Source organism: Xylaria bambusicola, assembly GCF_022495145.1.
Source record: "Xylaria bambusicola strain CBS 139988 unplaced genomic scaffold F5B22scaffold_53, whole genome shotgun sequence".
Taxonomy (NCBI): domain Eukaryota; kingdom Fungi; phylum Ascomycota; class Sordariomycetes; order Xylariales; family Xylariaceae; genus Xylaria; species Xylaria bambusicola.
The window spans coordinates 53,089-67,468 of NW_025953606.1; the positions used below are offsets into that span (position 1 = coordinate 53,089).

At 46.4% G+C, this 14,380-nt stretch overlaps 4 protein-coding genes across 4 annotated transcripts; 2 read left to right on the forward strand and 2 right to left on the reverse strand.

The window, feature by feature from the left end:
* Positions 1-39: 39 nt before the first annotated feature.
* Positions 40-808, forward strand: F5B22DRAFT_434343 (uncharacterized protein). The gene is made up of 2 exons (XM_047971786.1): positions 40-252; positions 360-808. The coding sequence occupies exons 1-2, from the start codon at positions 177-179 to the stop codon at positions 530-532; spliced, it is 249 nt and encodes an 82-aa protein (XP_047826958.1). The 5' UTR covers positions 40-176; the 3' UTR covers positions 533-808.
* Positions 149-1,853, reverse strand: F5B22DRAFT_659934 (uncharacterized protein; the record flags this gene model as incomplete). Its single annotated transcript, XM_047980243.1, has 2 exons — positions 149-1,177; positions 1,232-1,853. The coding sequence occupies 2 exons, from the start codon at positions 1,851-1,853 to the stop codon at positions 858-860; spliced, it is 942 nt and encodes a 313-aa protein (XP_047826959.1). The 3' UTR covers positions 149-857.
* A 1,640-nt stretch (positions 1,854-3,493) lies between these two features.
* On the reverse strand, positions 3,494-5,491 carry F5B22DRAFT_622419 (uncharacterized protein). The gene is made up of 2 exons (XM_047975957.1): positions 4,673-5,491; positions 3,494-4,616 (listed from the first exon to the last, which is right to left on the reverse strand). The coding sequence occupies exons 1-2, from the start codon at positions 4,953-4,955 to the stop codon at positions 4,114-4,116; spliced, it is 786 nt and encodes a 261-aa protein (XP_047826960.1). The 5' UTR covers positions 4,956-5,491; the 3' UTR covers positions 3,494-4,113.
* Positions 5,492-11,211: 5,720 nt separating this feature from the next.
* F5B22DRAFT_434761 (uncharacterized protein) lies at positions 11,212-14,182 on the forward strand. The gene is made up of 2 exons (XM_047971787.1): positions 11,212-12,512; positions 12,576-14,182. The coding sequence occupies exons 1-2, from the start codon at positions 11,652-11,654 to the stop codon at positions 13,800-13,802; spliced, it is 2,088 nt and encodes a 695-aa protein (XP_047826961.1). The 5' UTR covers positions 11,212-11,651; the 3' UTR covers positions 13,803-14,182.
* Positions 14,183-14,380: the final 198 nt, after the last annotated feature.

Sequence of the window (14,380 nt, forward strand, 5' to 3'; positions counted from 1 at the left end):
AATCGCGAGCACCCCTCGCTGCTTTTGGTGGCACACGATTCTCCTCTTTCTGTACGGCTGGATTCACAACTACATGTGAGGATTTGTATCCGGCGATTCAACACGCTACGCAACAATTCGTATCAATTGAACATTGTGGTTCAAGACAGGGCCTAAGACCCAACCATAGCATCATCATGTCCAAAGCATATCTAGCAGCCAAGGAGAAGTATCAGGCCGTATTAGACGACGCGGGCCGTCGTGATTACTACTGTGAGTGCCTCTCCTTCCAGTCATCTCACTACAGTATAGCATTATCGACATGATATCAATCGCATATTAGCCTGGGTGTAGTCATAACGCTCACTCGTATTTTATAGGCCGGACGAACCGTTTCGGCGCCGGGCGTCACCCATCATCGGGTGAGTGCAATATGTCGAACAAGATTGACCACCCAGAGCGACGTCGCAGCAGTGCCAGCTCTGCTGGACCAGTCAGGGGCCCAACAATGAGAGATAGGATCAGGGAGTGGATGAACAGACCAGCCTACTAGATGCATCAGAACATCTAGCGTGGGCAAAAGGAGGTGAGCAACAGTGATATGGTGAAGCAAATTGACACAACGGGTTTCCATTTATGAAAATGGATAAGAACATATTCTCGATGTATTCCAATGGCATGTGGGAATAGGGTCAGAGCGAGCTGACAGGCCCGCCAACCTTGAGCTCATATACAGGAGACTTGACGAATTTTATAGTTAATATATCAAATTCAAATCTTTTGCTGGGTAGTGCCTGGTATCTGTAAGATTATCTAAAAAGCAAACATTGGGCTAAATTTCGCCCGTAGTATTTCCTCATTAAAATATATATCCCGTATTAGCTTGCCATCTCCCTCGGCCGTGTATCCGGGACCGACCCTTCTACTTCGTAATAGGCGCCGGTGTGTGTTGGTCCCGGCACCACTCGCACCGAACCGTCGAGTTCAGTAACCGCGAGGAAACCTTGACTCGCGTGTGAAGTGTCGTGTGCAGTAGGAGCCCAATCGGAGACGACGGTATCGCGAACAGAAGGGGTTCGATAGCTCCACCTCTGGTTTTTCGGACTAAGTCCAATCATAGACCCTAGAGTCGTTGAAAACCCTCGAGGTGATGCAGCAGAGGAAGGAGGGCTCACGGGACCTGGCGAACGAAATCCATCTTTCGACTTGTTAGTATCTCGGCTAAAATCTAAGAGAGTAGTAAAAGTCTCACCTTGATATGGGCTCCACGGCGGTGGCGGTGATGCCATTGCTGGTGCTGCGCTGAGTGCCCTTCTCCTCCGCCTGCGATATAGAAAATAGGCGAGTATAACCAGACCCAAGGCGATCAAGCCGCCTAGGACACCTCCAACAATGCCCGCAACAGGCGCGCCAGAGCTCCCCCCTGAGGCCGGATCCGCAGTTAGGCTAGAGGTCGGGTTGGACGTGGGAGTCACTGCTATTTCGGTTGATGATGTCGTAGTTGAGCTCAGAAAAGCCTCCTTATCTTTTATATCATTGCTCAAAACAGCGCCGACGAGATCTTCGCCCGGGCATCCCTCATTAGCACATGCGTCCAACGTGCAGCAGCCCAGGAAGCTCGGCGCGCTATCCCGGCACGAATACCAATCGGCCGTCTTGCTGGACGAGGTACAGTTCTGCTCTTGAATTTCAGAGTATCTTTTTGGTTCGAAGCTCGACGGGCGTAACGAGGATGAAGGACAGTTGCCTCCATTGCTGCCACAGGGGTCGACATCGCAACAGCCCAAGAATTGAATTTCGCTATCTTGACATATGTAGAAGGATCCGCCAGATGGGCAAGTCAAACCCAGATGGTCGATAGGGTCGTAACTCATCTTGTATGAAATTCACTGGTTGAGAAGACAGGCGAAGACACAAAAGAGTAAAAGCTAGCGGCAGAGCGATCATAATCAAGAAAATTCATAAATTGTGACGACCACGTTACTGCACACACGAGGGAACTAATTTCGTTTATGCAAGTTAGTAGTCAGTTAGCTCCGCCATTTTACGCCCCTTTACCACAGCCTTGAGGAATTCGGTGTGTCCCCATCCTTCATTCAAACAAGAGCAGTTCATACAGAGCCTTGCTCGCACAGCACTTATCTGAATGCAAGGATGATGCTTTGGGACAACGTCCGACGTCGTGTGCCCACACCTGTCGGCGCAGTGTGCATATAACTGCATTTTGCGGCACAGTTTGTAAGCATATCCAAGTATTGCTTTTGCCAATAGCTAACGACTAACAACCTCAAATCTATTTTCAGAACATGATCTACACGGAACCATCCAGTTTACACCTAGCAATGTCAATAGACTCAGAATTGAATACGTATATTTCAAGCCGCATAGGTAGAACATGCCTAGAGTAGTAGTCAAGGCGGCCGGCTGGCGGATGTGGCACTCCAGTGCAGTACAGGTCTGAGATGGTAGATCGATGCTCACCTCCGAGAATGTATGGTACCACGCGATGACCATGTGCAATGTTGATTTTCTTGGCAACTTGGCTGCGCGAACCTACAGTTTATCTACTTGAGCCACAGTAGCATGGGTTTGAACTCGGAAATGCAGCCTGACGCTTCTGATCATGCCACTAGGTACGCCACATGCAACCAGTGAGATATTATGGGAGATACGACAGCCTCGTAGGAACAGACTGTACCTTTCAATATGTACTGAGGTGAAAACTCACGAAAAGTTGGATACGTTACTCTGAAGTCGTAGACGTCGATTTGTGTGGGAAAAATGCAGTTTCTTACGGGTTGGTCCTAGATCACTCTAGGTAATGCAACGTATTGATGCATGTTGGTTGTTGGTTTGTTATTGGATTATCCACGTCGAAAGGGGTAATTTTCAAGGGATCAATTGACAGACACTTTGCAGCTAACAATTTGCCAACGTAGCCCGTTCCTCCAGGCTCACAACTCTCTCTTGGACGTGGCTGTTTTGTGTAATCTGCATGTGAAGGGAGCTTGGTATGGCAAAAGCTGACCGCTACCAGGATCACGTGCTACCAAACATTGCCAACTCACTGTCACTGGCTTAGAAAAGACATGATGACATCGTTGGTTTGTGGCCAAGAGGATGACCGGTCGGTGTTGCCGATAATAATTCTCAACTCTGGGCTTACTTAGGCTCCAAAAGGATATTCATTCTAGTCTTTAATATAACCAAGACATGCTGTAGAATTAGCTGTCCTGCGTCTCACGAATATATGGCCACATCTACATATTGCCATGAACAGAGCCTTGACCCATTAGTTACTGGTAAAATTTACTAGCCAGCACACAAAGACCCTTTTCATTGTAATAGGCGTTAAAGCATTGCCGTCGCGATACCTATTGATACTGGCAAATGATACTCATGGCGCAGTAACTGTCTGTCACGGAACGACATAAGGAGTGCAGTACCTATGCCACTACGCTACCAAAAGGTAACGACGAGTTATCAAGTCGAGGGCTTGACGTCTCTGCACTCACTATATAGTACTGTACTGTGACACTGTCTCAGATAACACGTGTGCGCCGTCTAGCTTAGAGCGGGCAAGTAAAAAGAATATATCATTCCTATGAATCACATTGATATTTTACATAAGAATACAGCCATTCTTATATCATAGCACTGGGCATATGCATCAGCACATTATTATACATATTTATGACCATCACTCGGTAACCCATTCCCAACACCGGGGCCCCTCTTGCGAACGCTGGGACAGCTGAGTGTTTTTATGAGCCCGTCCTACAATGGCCATGGGGATGTTCGGAGTTAAGAGAAATGTAGTAGGATGCTGCGCCCCATGGCACGTTCTTGGGTTCGGAGGCGTTAGGCTTTGAGAAGCCTAGGTGATTGCTCAGTGCTTGGGACCGTTTCAAACATGGCATCTTTTCCTAGAAAGATCTTTACTAATTCCCCCGCATCTTAATATTCGCTATGGCTCTGCCATTATTTTCCTATACTTGTCAACATCAACAGAGTGAGCATTACGCCAGGCGACCACATTCTCAAATACGACACATTTGCGATTGATAGACCTATCCAGTAGTGAGCTAATAAGGTTCCCTTCTTGATGTAGCACTGCTACAAGAAAGAAAAGCGTCAAATGAAGGAAAGGAATACTGACATATCAGGCTGCGGGTAACGCTGGTTCTCAACCCAACCGGAAGTAATAAACCCAACATTTCCAGAGCACTGGATCTCCTGAAAGAGTATATCGACACAGTGATTGACATGTAGAGCCATAACCGAGTTCCCATCACTTGCGTCGATCGCCGTCAGATTATAGTATTCGGCATAGGCATACTGGCGCAGCGTGTTCAAGCAATGCAGCTGGTGAAAAACATCCAAGTCGCCTACATAGGCATCGTCGCCAAAACCCCAATGTTTATCTTCATATTTCGACACCTTCAAAGGATCCTTTCCCATCTGTCTTATCTGGGACTTTGTGAGCCGCACCGGGCGGACTAGCTCATAATCCTCCCATACGCTGTCCGCCTCTGGGTTGGGCATTTGTCGTGCTATCGAGGGTTGATCTGGTGGGTAGAACGTTCCATTCACTTGGATCTGATGGAGTCCAAGTTCTATCGAATCATATACAGGACCTGGTCTGTCAGATGGAGTGATATTGGTTGGTGGAAAATGTATTGAGGGACCTTACTGTATACAGAGACACGCCTGAGTTCGGCATTTTTCACAGTGGAGCTATGGCTATACCATGTCACTCCAAACAATACAATAGAGATGCTGAACAAAATGAGGTTCAGGATGGTTAAGGTTATCATCCCCGATCTTGTCTTCCACTGCAGTCTCGGGATGGTTTGGTTTCTCCTATGCAGATTAGTGAGGAGCCCCCTTGACTCCTGGTCAGGCGGGTCACTCTGGTTAACCTCTAGCTGTAAATCCTTACCATCGTATAGGGTAGGGTGTAATTGATGATCCATATTAAAGATGATGAAGGAAGTAAATAATAATACTTGTTTGTCTTGAGATGGATGTGAAGAGATGGAGCAATTGCGATGTTGGCCGCACGTCTATACTAATCGGTTGAACAGCATGAAGCCACCTGAGCTCTAGTCAAAAAGTCATGTTGTGATATCCATTCCAAATCAATGTTGTTCATAGCTGCTGATAAACCGTTCCCTCGTCTTGATTTTGGTCGCTGACGAGCTACGGTTCAGATGGGGCTATCTCGAATTGGTAGGATCGGGTCATTGTTAGAGCTTCGTTTAGGCACTGTCAGCAACTCTCTGAACTTATTGGTACGGATCCCTTCTTTCCAGTGTCCTTTGAAGTCCTATGGATCTAGCGTCAACTTGAGGGGAAAGGTACTACGGAGTGTTGATGGCGATGCATTCAGTTCGCTTTCCGCTCATCGCGTGACCTACATGAGCCTGCTACCAATTGAGTGACGAGATGATTGTCGAGTTCCCTCTATAAGAAACTGAGCTGAAAGCGATATGCTCAACAGCGGTCAAAGCTTCTCGTGGTTGGCCAAGATAATTGATCTAGCGCACAACCCTGGTCACTCAGCCCCATCACAATGCAGGCCTTCTGATTATCAGTCTGTATCTCAAGTGTTATTTTCGCTTATTATGTCCCAACATGAACAATAATAGATCCGTTGTAGGTTAGCTTTGTTGGTTACCGTGCAGGCAACATGATAACCGGATTCCGTATATCACTCGTAAAATCGAACTACTGGTGATGAATAATATTCTTCTACAGAGATCACTAGATCGCAAACAAGATATGCGCTCTAGCTAAATCGTGTAGATTCATTACTTCCTTGTTACAAACTCGCTAACAGGCCTTGAGGGCATAGGCTTCGGTCAGTAATATCGTATTTCATCTTAAAATTCACCAGAGAGTAGACGTAAAGCCCCCTTTTCTACATGCTTATCTTCTAATGCCTCCGGTTGATAGTTCTCGTATGGTGAGTGTGTACTTGCGATGCTTAGATGATTAAAGCTAGTTACTCTTGTATTGGTGACAGCTTCCTCGCCAAAGCCAAACGGCTCCACATCATAGAAAAAGAGGCCTGCGAGGCCGGAAGAAGCGAAAGGCGTGGAGTAAGGATACATAGTTTGTTTAACGCCAGCTACCCGCCCAGATACAGCTCCAAAGCAGGAGTAAGATAGAATGCAAAAATATAAATAACCCCCAAACACCCCCCGATAGATGTCAAGCCACAAACTTATCTTCATCACACAACCTTGCCTACTCCCATCACAATTATTTATTCATCTGACACTACCAAAAGCAACATGCGTTTCGAGCTCTTCCAAATCGCCTTAGTGGCCCTAATTGGCTTTACCACCGCTGCCCCGGTAGCCAATTCTCAAGATACCGTGGAGAAAAGACTGCTCCCTGCATGGCCATACGAGGCATCAAGAAGAATACCCATTACAAGCAACGGGAAGCGAGCTGTTCCTCCTCCGTACGAACCGCTCGACCGTTCTATCGTCAAGAGAGAGTAGAACACAATACGAGAACAAGTACGGCTCTCTTTATCGACACAGAAATTATGATCTGGGTGAACGTACTTGAGGAAGGTGGGGTTAAGGGGGAACGACGGCGCTGCAACTACTATGTTGAAGACACAGAAGAGTGTTGGGGCCATCAAGCGTGTCCTTTAAAGAGTCACACGTAACAAGGGATCAACTATGTTCATGGTACACAATCCAAGCTCTCCAGGAAGTTGGCTTCATTTGCTTCCGCCTGCATATAGAGGTGTTAGCTTTTAGTCTTTCGGAAATTTTATGCAGCAACCAATCGATGTGACACCTGAACATCTTCGAAATGTTTTCCTGATTGTGTGTAAGCCAATTACTTAAAATCATAGGAATAATCCCAGTTGTTATGATAAGCGACTCATGAATTTATATTATAACGTGAAGAGCTTCAAACATCTCCTAGTTTGCACTCAGCGTGAGGCTGTAAAATAACCATAAGGCTGTAATGCAATAAAGACATCATTACTGTATATAGCTTCGGCTTTTCCTACCAGAAGATTGGAAAGACCCTTGAGCAACGGTAGAAGTCATCAGCTTACCGTATTCTGCGACTCTGATAGCACTTCGATCAAATAAATTCATCTTTAAGTTTGTTGGTTGCATCTTGTTACACGCGCGTACGGCTGATCATGCAGATCGCCTACGGCTACCGGCGCATGCCTTGCAAAAGTCCCCCTAATAAAACATGCATCCTCGTATTGAAAAGTGAGACAGCATGCGTACAAGGTGTTCAGCGCTGTCAGCGTGTAGCAAGATAACAGGAGACGAAGTCGTAAAGGAGAGATATTCTCTGGCATTGCTTTAGTCTAATATTCGCGTTTGCTATTATATGTCAAGACCTGAGGACATTCTTACTTAAATAACGTTTAGGTACTAGTGGGAACATATGAGTTTTCACAATGAGACTAGGCACTGCCAGCCAGTATCTTATCTACGATACAACAATCTAATTAATTCATTAATATCCAGTCTCTAACACAAGCCAGCTAGATTATAAACCACGAAAAATTATTTTATGGAAGAGACAGCCCAAAGAAACAATGAGGCTAAGGCACTTAGAGCAGGTCTAATAAAACTTAAAACTGGACGTAGACATTGGCAGTAGAAGGATCATAGAATATAGCGAAAGTCGTCCTCCACTTAAAACGGGCAAATTTTGAAGTTGGAAAAGCTGACCTGTACAGCTGGTTGATAATCAGCTTGAACAGTAACATATATATATATACCACAAGCGAACATACAACACTTTACTGCGTTCGTACAGAAGCCCCTTCCGTCATCGACTAATTCTATCCACTCTGCTAAAATATAAGTATATGAGCGTTGTATTCAAGCGAACTCTTCCATAGATGAGATGAGGGAGCCTGTTACATAGACATAATTAACCTTCACCTGAGCCATTAAGTCGCAATGAGGTTTGAAAAGTAAGTACTTTATCACTTAAAGTAATTGGCGATTTAGTCCATGTTCTCTTAGTCCATGGGGAAGGATTATATTTGCATTTTGACCGATCCTAGGCAGGCAGGTTTTGTTATGCCTTTGTTACCCCCAACGCATTGAGCGGTGTATATTGATTACATGTACGAAGTATGTTACATTCAGTGCTGACCCCTGTTCGGCAACACGTTTATCTCGGCAATAGGCGGAAATGAACCCCGTTCTCTTGGATTGACCCCACGGTGTCACTGTATCATACCTATTTACCCAGTGTGTATTTCTAGCATTAGTACCAAGGCTGGCGGGGTTCGACTAGAGCCAGCCCCCAAGTAGCATGCTTGGCGTCAACCTGCAGTTTAGAACGCCTTCACCGACAAAGTGCTTATAAAATTGTCTGTCATTTTGATCTGGGACAGTTATGTGTTATTACCAATGTAGTATCCATCGATTCCGGTCAGTCCAAATCCAACCCAGGCCTTGTGGTGAAACCAGTCATTATATAAGCGTGCAGGTATTTCACATTACATACCGAGTATCCCTAAACTTGACAGTTTTCAATGTAAAATTAAATTTACCTCGTAATTAAGACAAGCGGCGTCCCAGGTACCGGTAATAGTCCCATAATTCTCTCTTGAGTAGGGAGAACTGGGGAGAAAAGAGGTTCAAAAGCGATATTAGTGATACCAATAAGGGGCATCTTTCTCTATACTCCTTGACACTCTTCCGTCTAAATTTGAGAGCTTGCTGTCTTGATGTAGCAGATCAACGTAGCAATCCACGATATCAAATCTTGTGCTCCTTACAGACTCAGCTGGAGAAGAACTACCCTTATTTTAGATCACATACACTATACAATCCAGTCAACCAAGGCCGAGAAATAAGCCTCTAGTATATGTGAATTCCTTTGAGTAAGAATTAAGAAAACCTCTAGTTGGTGACTAACCTATGGGGACAATCAGAACTTTGCACGACAGCAACGATCTACACATAATTTTTTTCTATATGCGAGAGATAACTAGTATATGAGATTTCGTGCAGACCCTAGGGCTACAACAACGAAGCTTTCTGTACATAACTCTGGCCTAGGCACGAAAATTTCAAAATCTTCGTGAAGCAACAATTGTTATACACGACCCACCATGGCTGCAGCCCTGGCAAGGAACATATAGGACCACTAAGTTACTTGTTTGTAGCTTGGTATGAAGAATCACCTTACTGTCTAATTATTACAAAGGTGAAGAGGGAAGCATTGTTGGAGTAAATATTCTCTCGGTGATGCTGCCAATTTGTGTAGGTTTATTTTCATACATGCATGTAATTATCTATTCGGCTATACTATCGCTATCTTTTTCTTTTACTCTACTCCTTGATCTAGTCTAGTTTTATTTAAAAATTCTAGCAGGTGAATTGATTATATCCACGCCATATGATTAGGCCAATCGCTGATTCCGCTTCAAACAGACTGTGATTTCAGCCAGCGCACGATCGTGAAAGTGGCGTTTATGCCGGGTTGTTCGCATGAGAACTGGCCACTGGATTGGCTATTCGGTGTACCTATCTAGGTCAGCTGTACTACTTGATTAATGTTATTATAAGACTTTCTTGTGTTGAAAAAGCACCTAGGAATAAATCTTTCTCTCTATTTTGACTTGAGAGACTAGGAGGACGACTCGCAAGCTGCTATGCGACCGGAGATATCAATCGAGCTGGCAAGCAGAGCCTGGGGACGAGGCTGTTGATTGTGATGAGACATTAGCAGAAAACAGCGGCTGTCGCGCTTTGTGACGGTCTGGCGTCGTTTATTGTCATAGGTGTTGGCTTAGAGTAATTTAGCGGAAATGACGGGTCAATTTGGGGCGCAAGCACGTGGATGGACATTGACCTGCAACTGCATTGAATATGATTTCTTGATATTTTGGTAGTTTGCGGTGTATAGGGATTAGTCATTATATAATCGTCAACGAAGAGTATGTGATTTTTAGTGTCCAATCGCGTTTATTGTAAGTCATGGCGATTCCAGCACATTTAGCGCGCTGCGAATGACTAACAAAACCCAACTCGATATTATGTATTATGTAAGTAAGTAAGCGGGTAGCAGTGCCGAGTCTATCTATTCCCGGCCCCCGAAATGTATCTCAACGTTGCCCTCAGCTTAGGTCCTTTTTGGTTAATCTATAATATACTTACGTAGTAAGGAGGAGTCCAATAATTATGGCTCCAATATGCGCGATGTCGTGCAACCTTGCGACCCAATGGCTCCCACGCACGCAGGTGATGCTCCCGTTCACCACCCAAGATGCCTTTACGTAGCAGGAGGGAGGGAAGGCCCTTGATAATTATCGGATGCTTTGCTTGATTTCCATAGACACACTACTGTGTGTCTGTATCTTGGTTACCTTCTTCTCCTGCCTGAGACACTAGGATGACGGGAACTGGATACAGTATGTAGGATCCATATGGCACTGTACATATCTACCAACGAACACGCCAATGCTTCACTTTCCCGAGAACTAATTATATGTAGGTATGCGCTTACGTCGCTTTCTAAATATCTTATTCTCTTCTTTCGCCCCCTTCATCCTCTCTGAATTCCCAGCAGATATCTATGCTTAGTGTTATCCTATCCTGCCCCGTCTCAAGTCCTGTTCATCCGGGAACGCCGTATCTTCGGTGGCAGGCTGTCGAGTGCTGGACTGTTTGTACTGTGCTGGGGCCATAATACAACTCAACTCTCCCGTCTCTGTCCCATCTCGTTCCCATCTCATCCTCGCAGATCCTTCTGTCTCGCACACCCAACCGTCATCCATCCCTGCTTAGTGTTGCAGCCACACTGAGAACGAAAACATTGATTGACTGGTTGGCTTGCTTGGTCAATCTGTGAAGGCGTGAGCGCATCATCCTCGCTGATATTGGTTGCATGTCACCAGCCATCACTCTGCGCCGTCAAACAACTGCCCCCGTCCAACCAATCGATCATCGTCGGTCCGTCTCAGTCTCGCGCCGTCTTTTTACTATGTAATCATGCCATAGGGCCATAATAGTTAGTGTACGTGTACCGACCGCAGAAAGTCAGTTGCCTGGAGAGCTGGATCGGCCGCATCCTGCATCTAGACACCCAGTCCTCCTTTGCTGTAATATCAGCCGTCTTCTGTGGTCTTCCATCCTGCCACCCTTCCTTGGCGTCTCCAATTCATTACCACCCACCAACAACCGCCATATCTCTGCACCACATCGCACAGCCAGCTCGACACAGTGGTACCGTATGACGGACCAGGAGAGAGATCACCTCTGACTGCATGTAACGGCAGTCTAGTGGAGGCCGAGGGCGGTACTCGATACGACTCTCTCACTTGTCCTTACTCATTCACTTACTTACTTACTGACTTGCAGTACCTCCTACACTTCATGCATGTGCTCGCCCCTTCTTCTCAATGCACCACAATCACTCCATCTCCCACGCATCCGAACTGCCGCCTTTAGGTTATTCAGTCATTCGATCTAATTTGATTTACTCTCCTTTTTCGTTGTTTCCGCCAGCAGCAACTGCAACGTGCCGGAGACCGGCCACATCGCATTTTATCTTTCCAGCGTGTATTGGCGTAGACGATATCATTATGCAAACAGCATTCACTGGACAAAGCGTCTTTCCATAGCCTCGCATTATCGTTTATTGACATATCAACAACTATGGCGCAGCGTGTGGCAACACCGCAGGGCGCAAAGCGAAATTTCGCCGATTTCTTCTCTCCGTCAGGGTTACATGTGGATGAAGCCGAAAATCGACGGCCGCCATATCCCCCACCTGGCTCTATGGGCGGCCTACAAGCACCTCAGGTTGGTGTAGCCGTCGTGACGATTGACATGTTCCGGGATTATCAAAGACAGGTTGCGGCAAGTTTTGAACGACAGAACAACCAAATTGGTCTTCTGCAGGAGCGGGTCCAGTCCATAGAGGGACGCGTCCAATCACTTGAAGATGCCGAGGATATGGCAATTGATGCGGTGCGTGAGATACGCGATAGAGTCATTCCTCGCGTTGAGAAACACGGCGAGACTCTTGACTCCTTGTCAGGAGCCATGACGCGCCAAAATAGCATCATCGAGGCGTGGGGAAACCTGGGCCAGGAGTTCCGCGCAAGCCAGGGTCGCGATTCTACCCGACCTAGTCAGCTCGCTTGGCGCCCAGGTCCGCTGGGTGGTTCTAATGACCAGGCGAAGAGCGCCATTGAGGATCTGAAAGCACAAGTGACAAGAAGCTTTGCCAGCTTGGCGGAGCATGATAGGCGTTTGGGAGAAAATGATGCCCGTTTATCCACACACGATAGGCATTTGACAGAGCACGAGAGACGTATAGGGGAGCATGATACGCGCCTGCAAGCTCACGAAAGGCACTTAAGTGATCATAGTACACGTCTGGGAGCGCATGATAGGCTCTTCGGAGAGCACAATGCTCGCCTACGAGTGCATGATGGCCATCTTAGAGATCACGATGTGTGCGTAGCGAAACATAATGACCGCATGGGTGGCTTGGATAAAGCAAATGAGCAAGTAAGTCATACTCATCTGAGCTCAATATCAAAAGGGCATATCGGCTGACCAAGGGGTTTATAGTTGAGCTCGCGTGTTGCGGTACTTGAACAAAGAACGGATCATGGGCTAAGTCCCGCTCAGATTACAGCAATCATGCAGAACCACCAGCAACGTCTCGAATCGCTGGAACAAAGTTTGCAACGCCACATAAAAACATCGCAAGAAACGCAAGCGGCAAAGTCTAGTAGCCCACAGAGCCAAATACATTCACTTCCTCGGGACAAGCAAATTTCTATGCAGCCAGCAGCCACTCAAACAGATCAACAGGTCGATAAGTCTGAAAATATGCAGAGCCCCGAATCAAAAAGCCAGGAAATCAAAAGACAGGGCGAAGAGACGGATCACGCCTCAGAATTAAATCGACTTGTTGAGCATTTAGATGTCATTGACAAAAGAATAGCCCCGTTGGAGGAACGAATAAACCTAGTCGAGAAAGAGTACGAGAAGCTGTCACAATCCGCTGCGACTCCTGAGAGTATATCCAAGGATGTAGCAGCTGAGGAAGAAGGCCAGTATGAGATATTGAGCCAGACTAACTTCCAACGCCAGGAAGACCTTGTGAGCTTGAGAATGAACGAAGACACCCTGTTTCTCATGCAGCTCTTCTCAGAGAAAGACAAGTGTGAAGATGCTTGTTATACAGTCCAGAGGGCCTGTGTTCATATGTGGTCGTATCTTCTTTGTCAAAGCCGAAAAGACGAGAGGCTCATCTCGGATTTCTGGAAAAGAGACGATTGGCTGAACTATCCGACCATTCTCGAGCTCCAGCGAAACAGTGCTATGCCAAAGGGCAAATATTTTCCGCGTTACGTCTATGAGATTGGTGAAATTTTCAATCGTAAAGTTGTCACTAAATACAACGGACGACAGGCTACTCACCGTTCCACCGGATACCATCTTGTTGTTGATGTCATGAAGCCTGAAAAGTCGCTCTGGCTTGTATATCGGTACGAGGAGGTAGGTGGGGACGGTCAAAGCCTGAAACAAAGCATCACGTACAAGCAAGACAATTTCTGGCACCCTTTCGCAAGTGTGTGCGAATTTGATATAGCTATGATCTTTGAACGCTTTGCAGATTGGAAAGGCACAGATACGCCGGTCGGGAGCTTCATGGCCTCCAAGAAACTCGTGCGACAGACAGCAGCATTAATTAGACCTACGTTTATCGAGCCGGTTCTCCAGGAGCTAAAGGACGAGATTCGACGAAGTTGGGAAGCTAGTGCTAAGATAGCAACACTCCGACGATGAGAAGGGCAGCTTTCTCCAAGGGGTAGATATAGTAAGATTGGTTGAAAAGTGGGGAAATGAGAATTTGAAATGCTCGGTTCTCTGCCATGGTTTGGTGAGATCAATATCTTACCCTTAGACGGTTGGCCACCTGAGACTAACGCAAACCAAAGGTTCGATTCAGTGACGCGCCTCTTGGGCACTACTTAGTGATATTAAAGAGAATCGAACTGCTTCTTCAATGCAGGTGCGCCTAGGAAGAGGATACCCGTTAGCCGCTCGCCAAACACAGTGGTCAAAACGGCCTTGTTTAGATTGCTGGGAACATCGGAAGGCTGTGTAACGTTAACAAACTGCCATGTCGAGGCTGGGGGTTAGTTTGAGGGGAGGTGGATCATTTTCCCCCGCATTGTTTTCCATCGAGCCTTGCCTCCCCTCGCCTCTCCAACTGTAGAACCTTGGCTTTGGGTCCTTCGGCGAAACTAAATAGATCAGATTGCGTGGATCTATTCCTATAGTAGCTGGTGAGGCTAGTCTAGCGTAGCTGGGACACTGAGGCCGAGGTTTACAAAGGGTGAGAACAGGCCTGAATGGTGAGA

Coding starts and splice junctions, on each gene's coding strand:
- F5B22DRAFT_622419 (XM_047975957.1), bottom strand. CDS start 4,955: ATGGATCATCAATTACACCCTACCCTATACGATGGTAAGGATTTACAG. Junction 4,617..4,672: donor CAGGCGTGTCTCTGTATACA/GTAAGGTCCCTC, acceptor CTGACAGACCAG/GTCCTGTATATGATTCGATA.
- F5B22DRAFT_434343 (XM_047971786.1), top strand. CDS start 177: ATGTCCAAAGCATATCTAGCAGCCAAGGAGAAGTATCAGGCCGTATTA. Junction 253..359: donor GGGCCGTCGTGATTACTACT/GTGAGTGCCTCT, acceptor CGTATTTTATAG/GCCGGACGAACCGTTTCGGC.
- F5B22DRAFT_434761 (XM_047971787.1), top strand. CDS start 11,652: ATGGCGCAGCGTGTGGCAACACCGCAGGGCGCAAAGCGAAATTTCGCC. Junction 12,513..12,575: donor TGGATAAAGCAAATGAGCAA/GTAAGTCATACT, acceptor AGGGGTTTATAG/TTGAGCTCGCGTGTTGCGGT.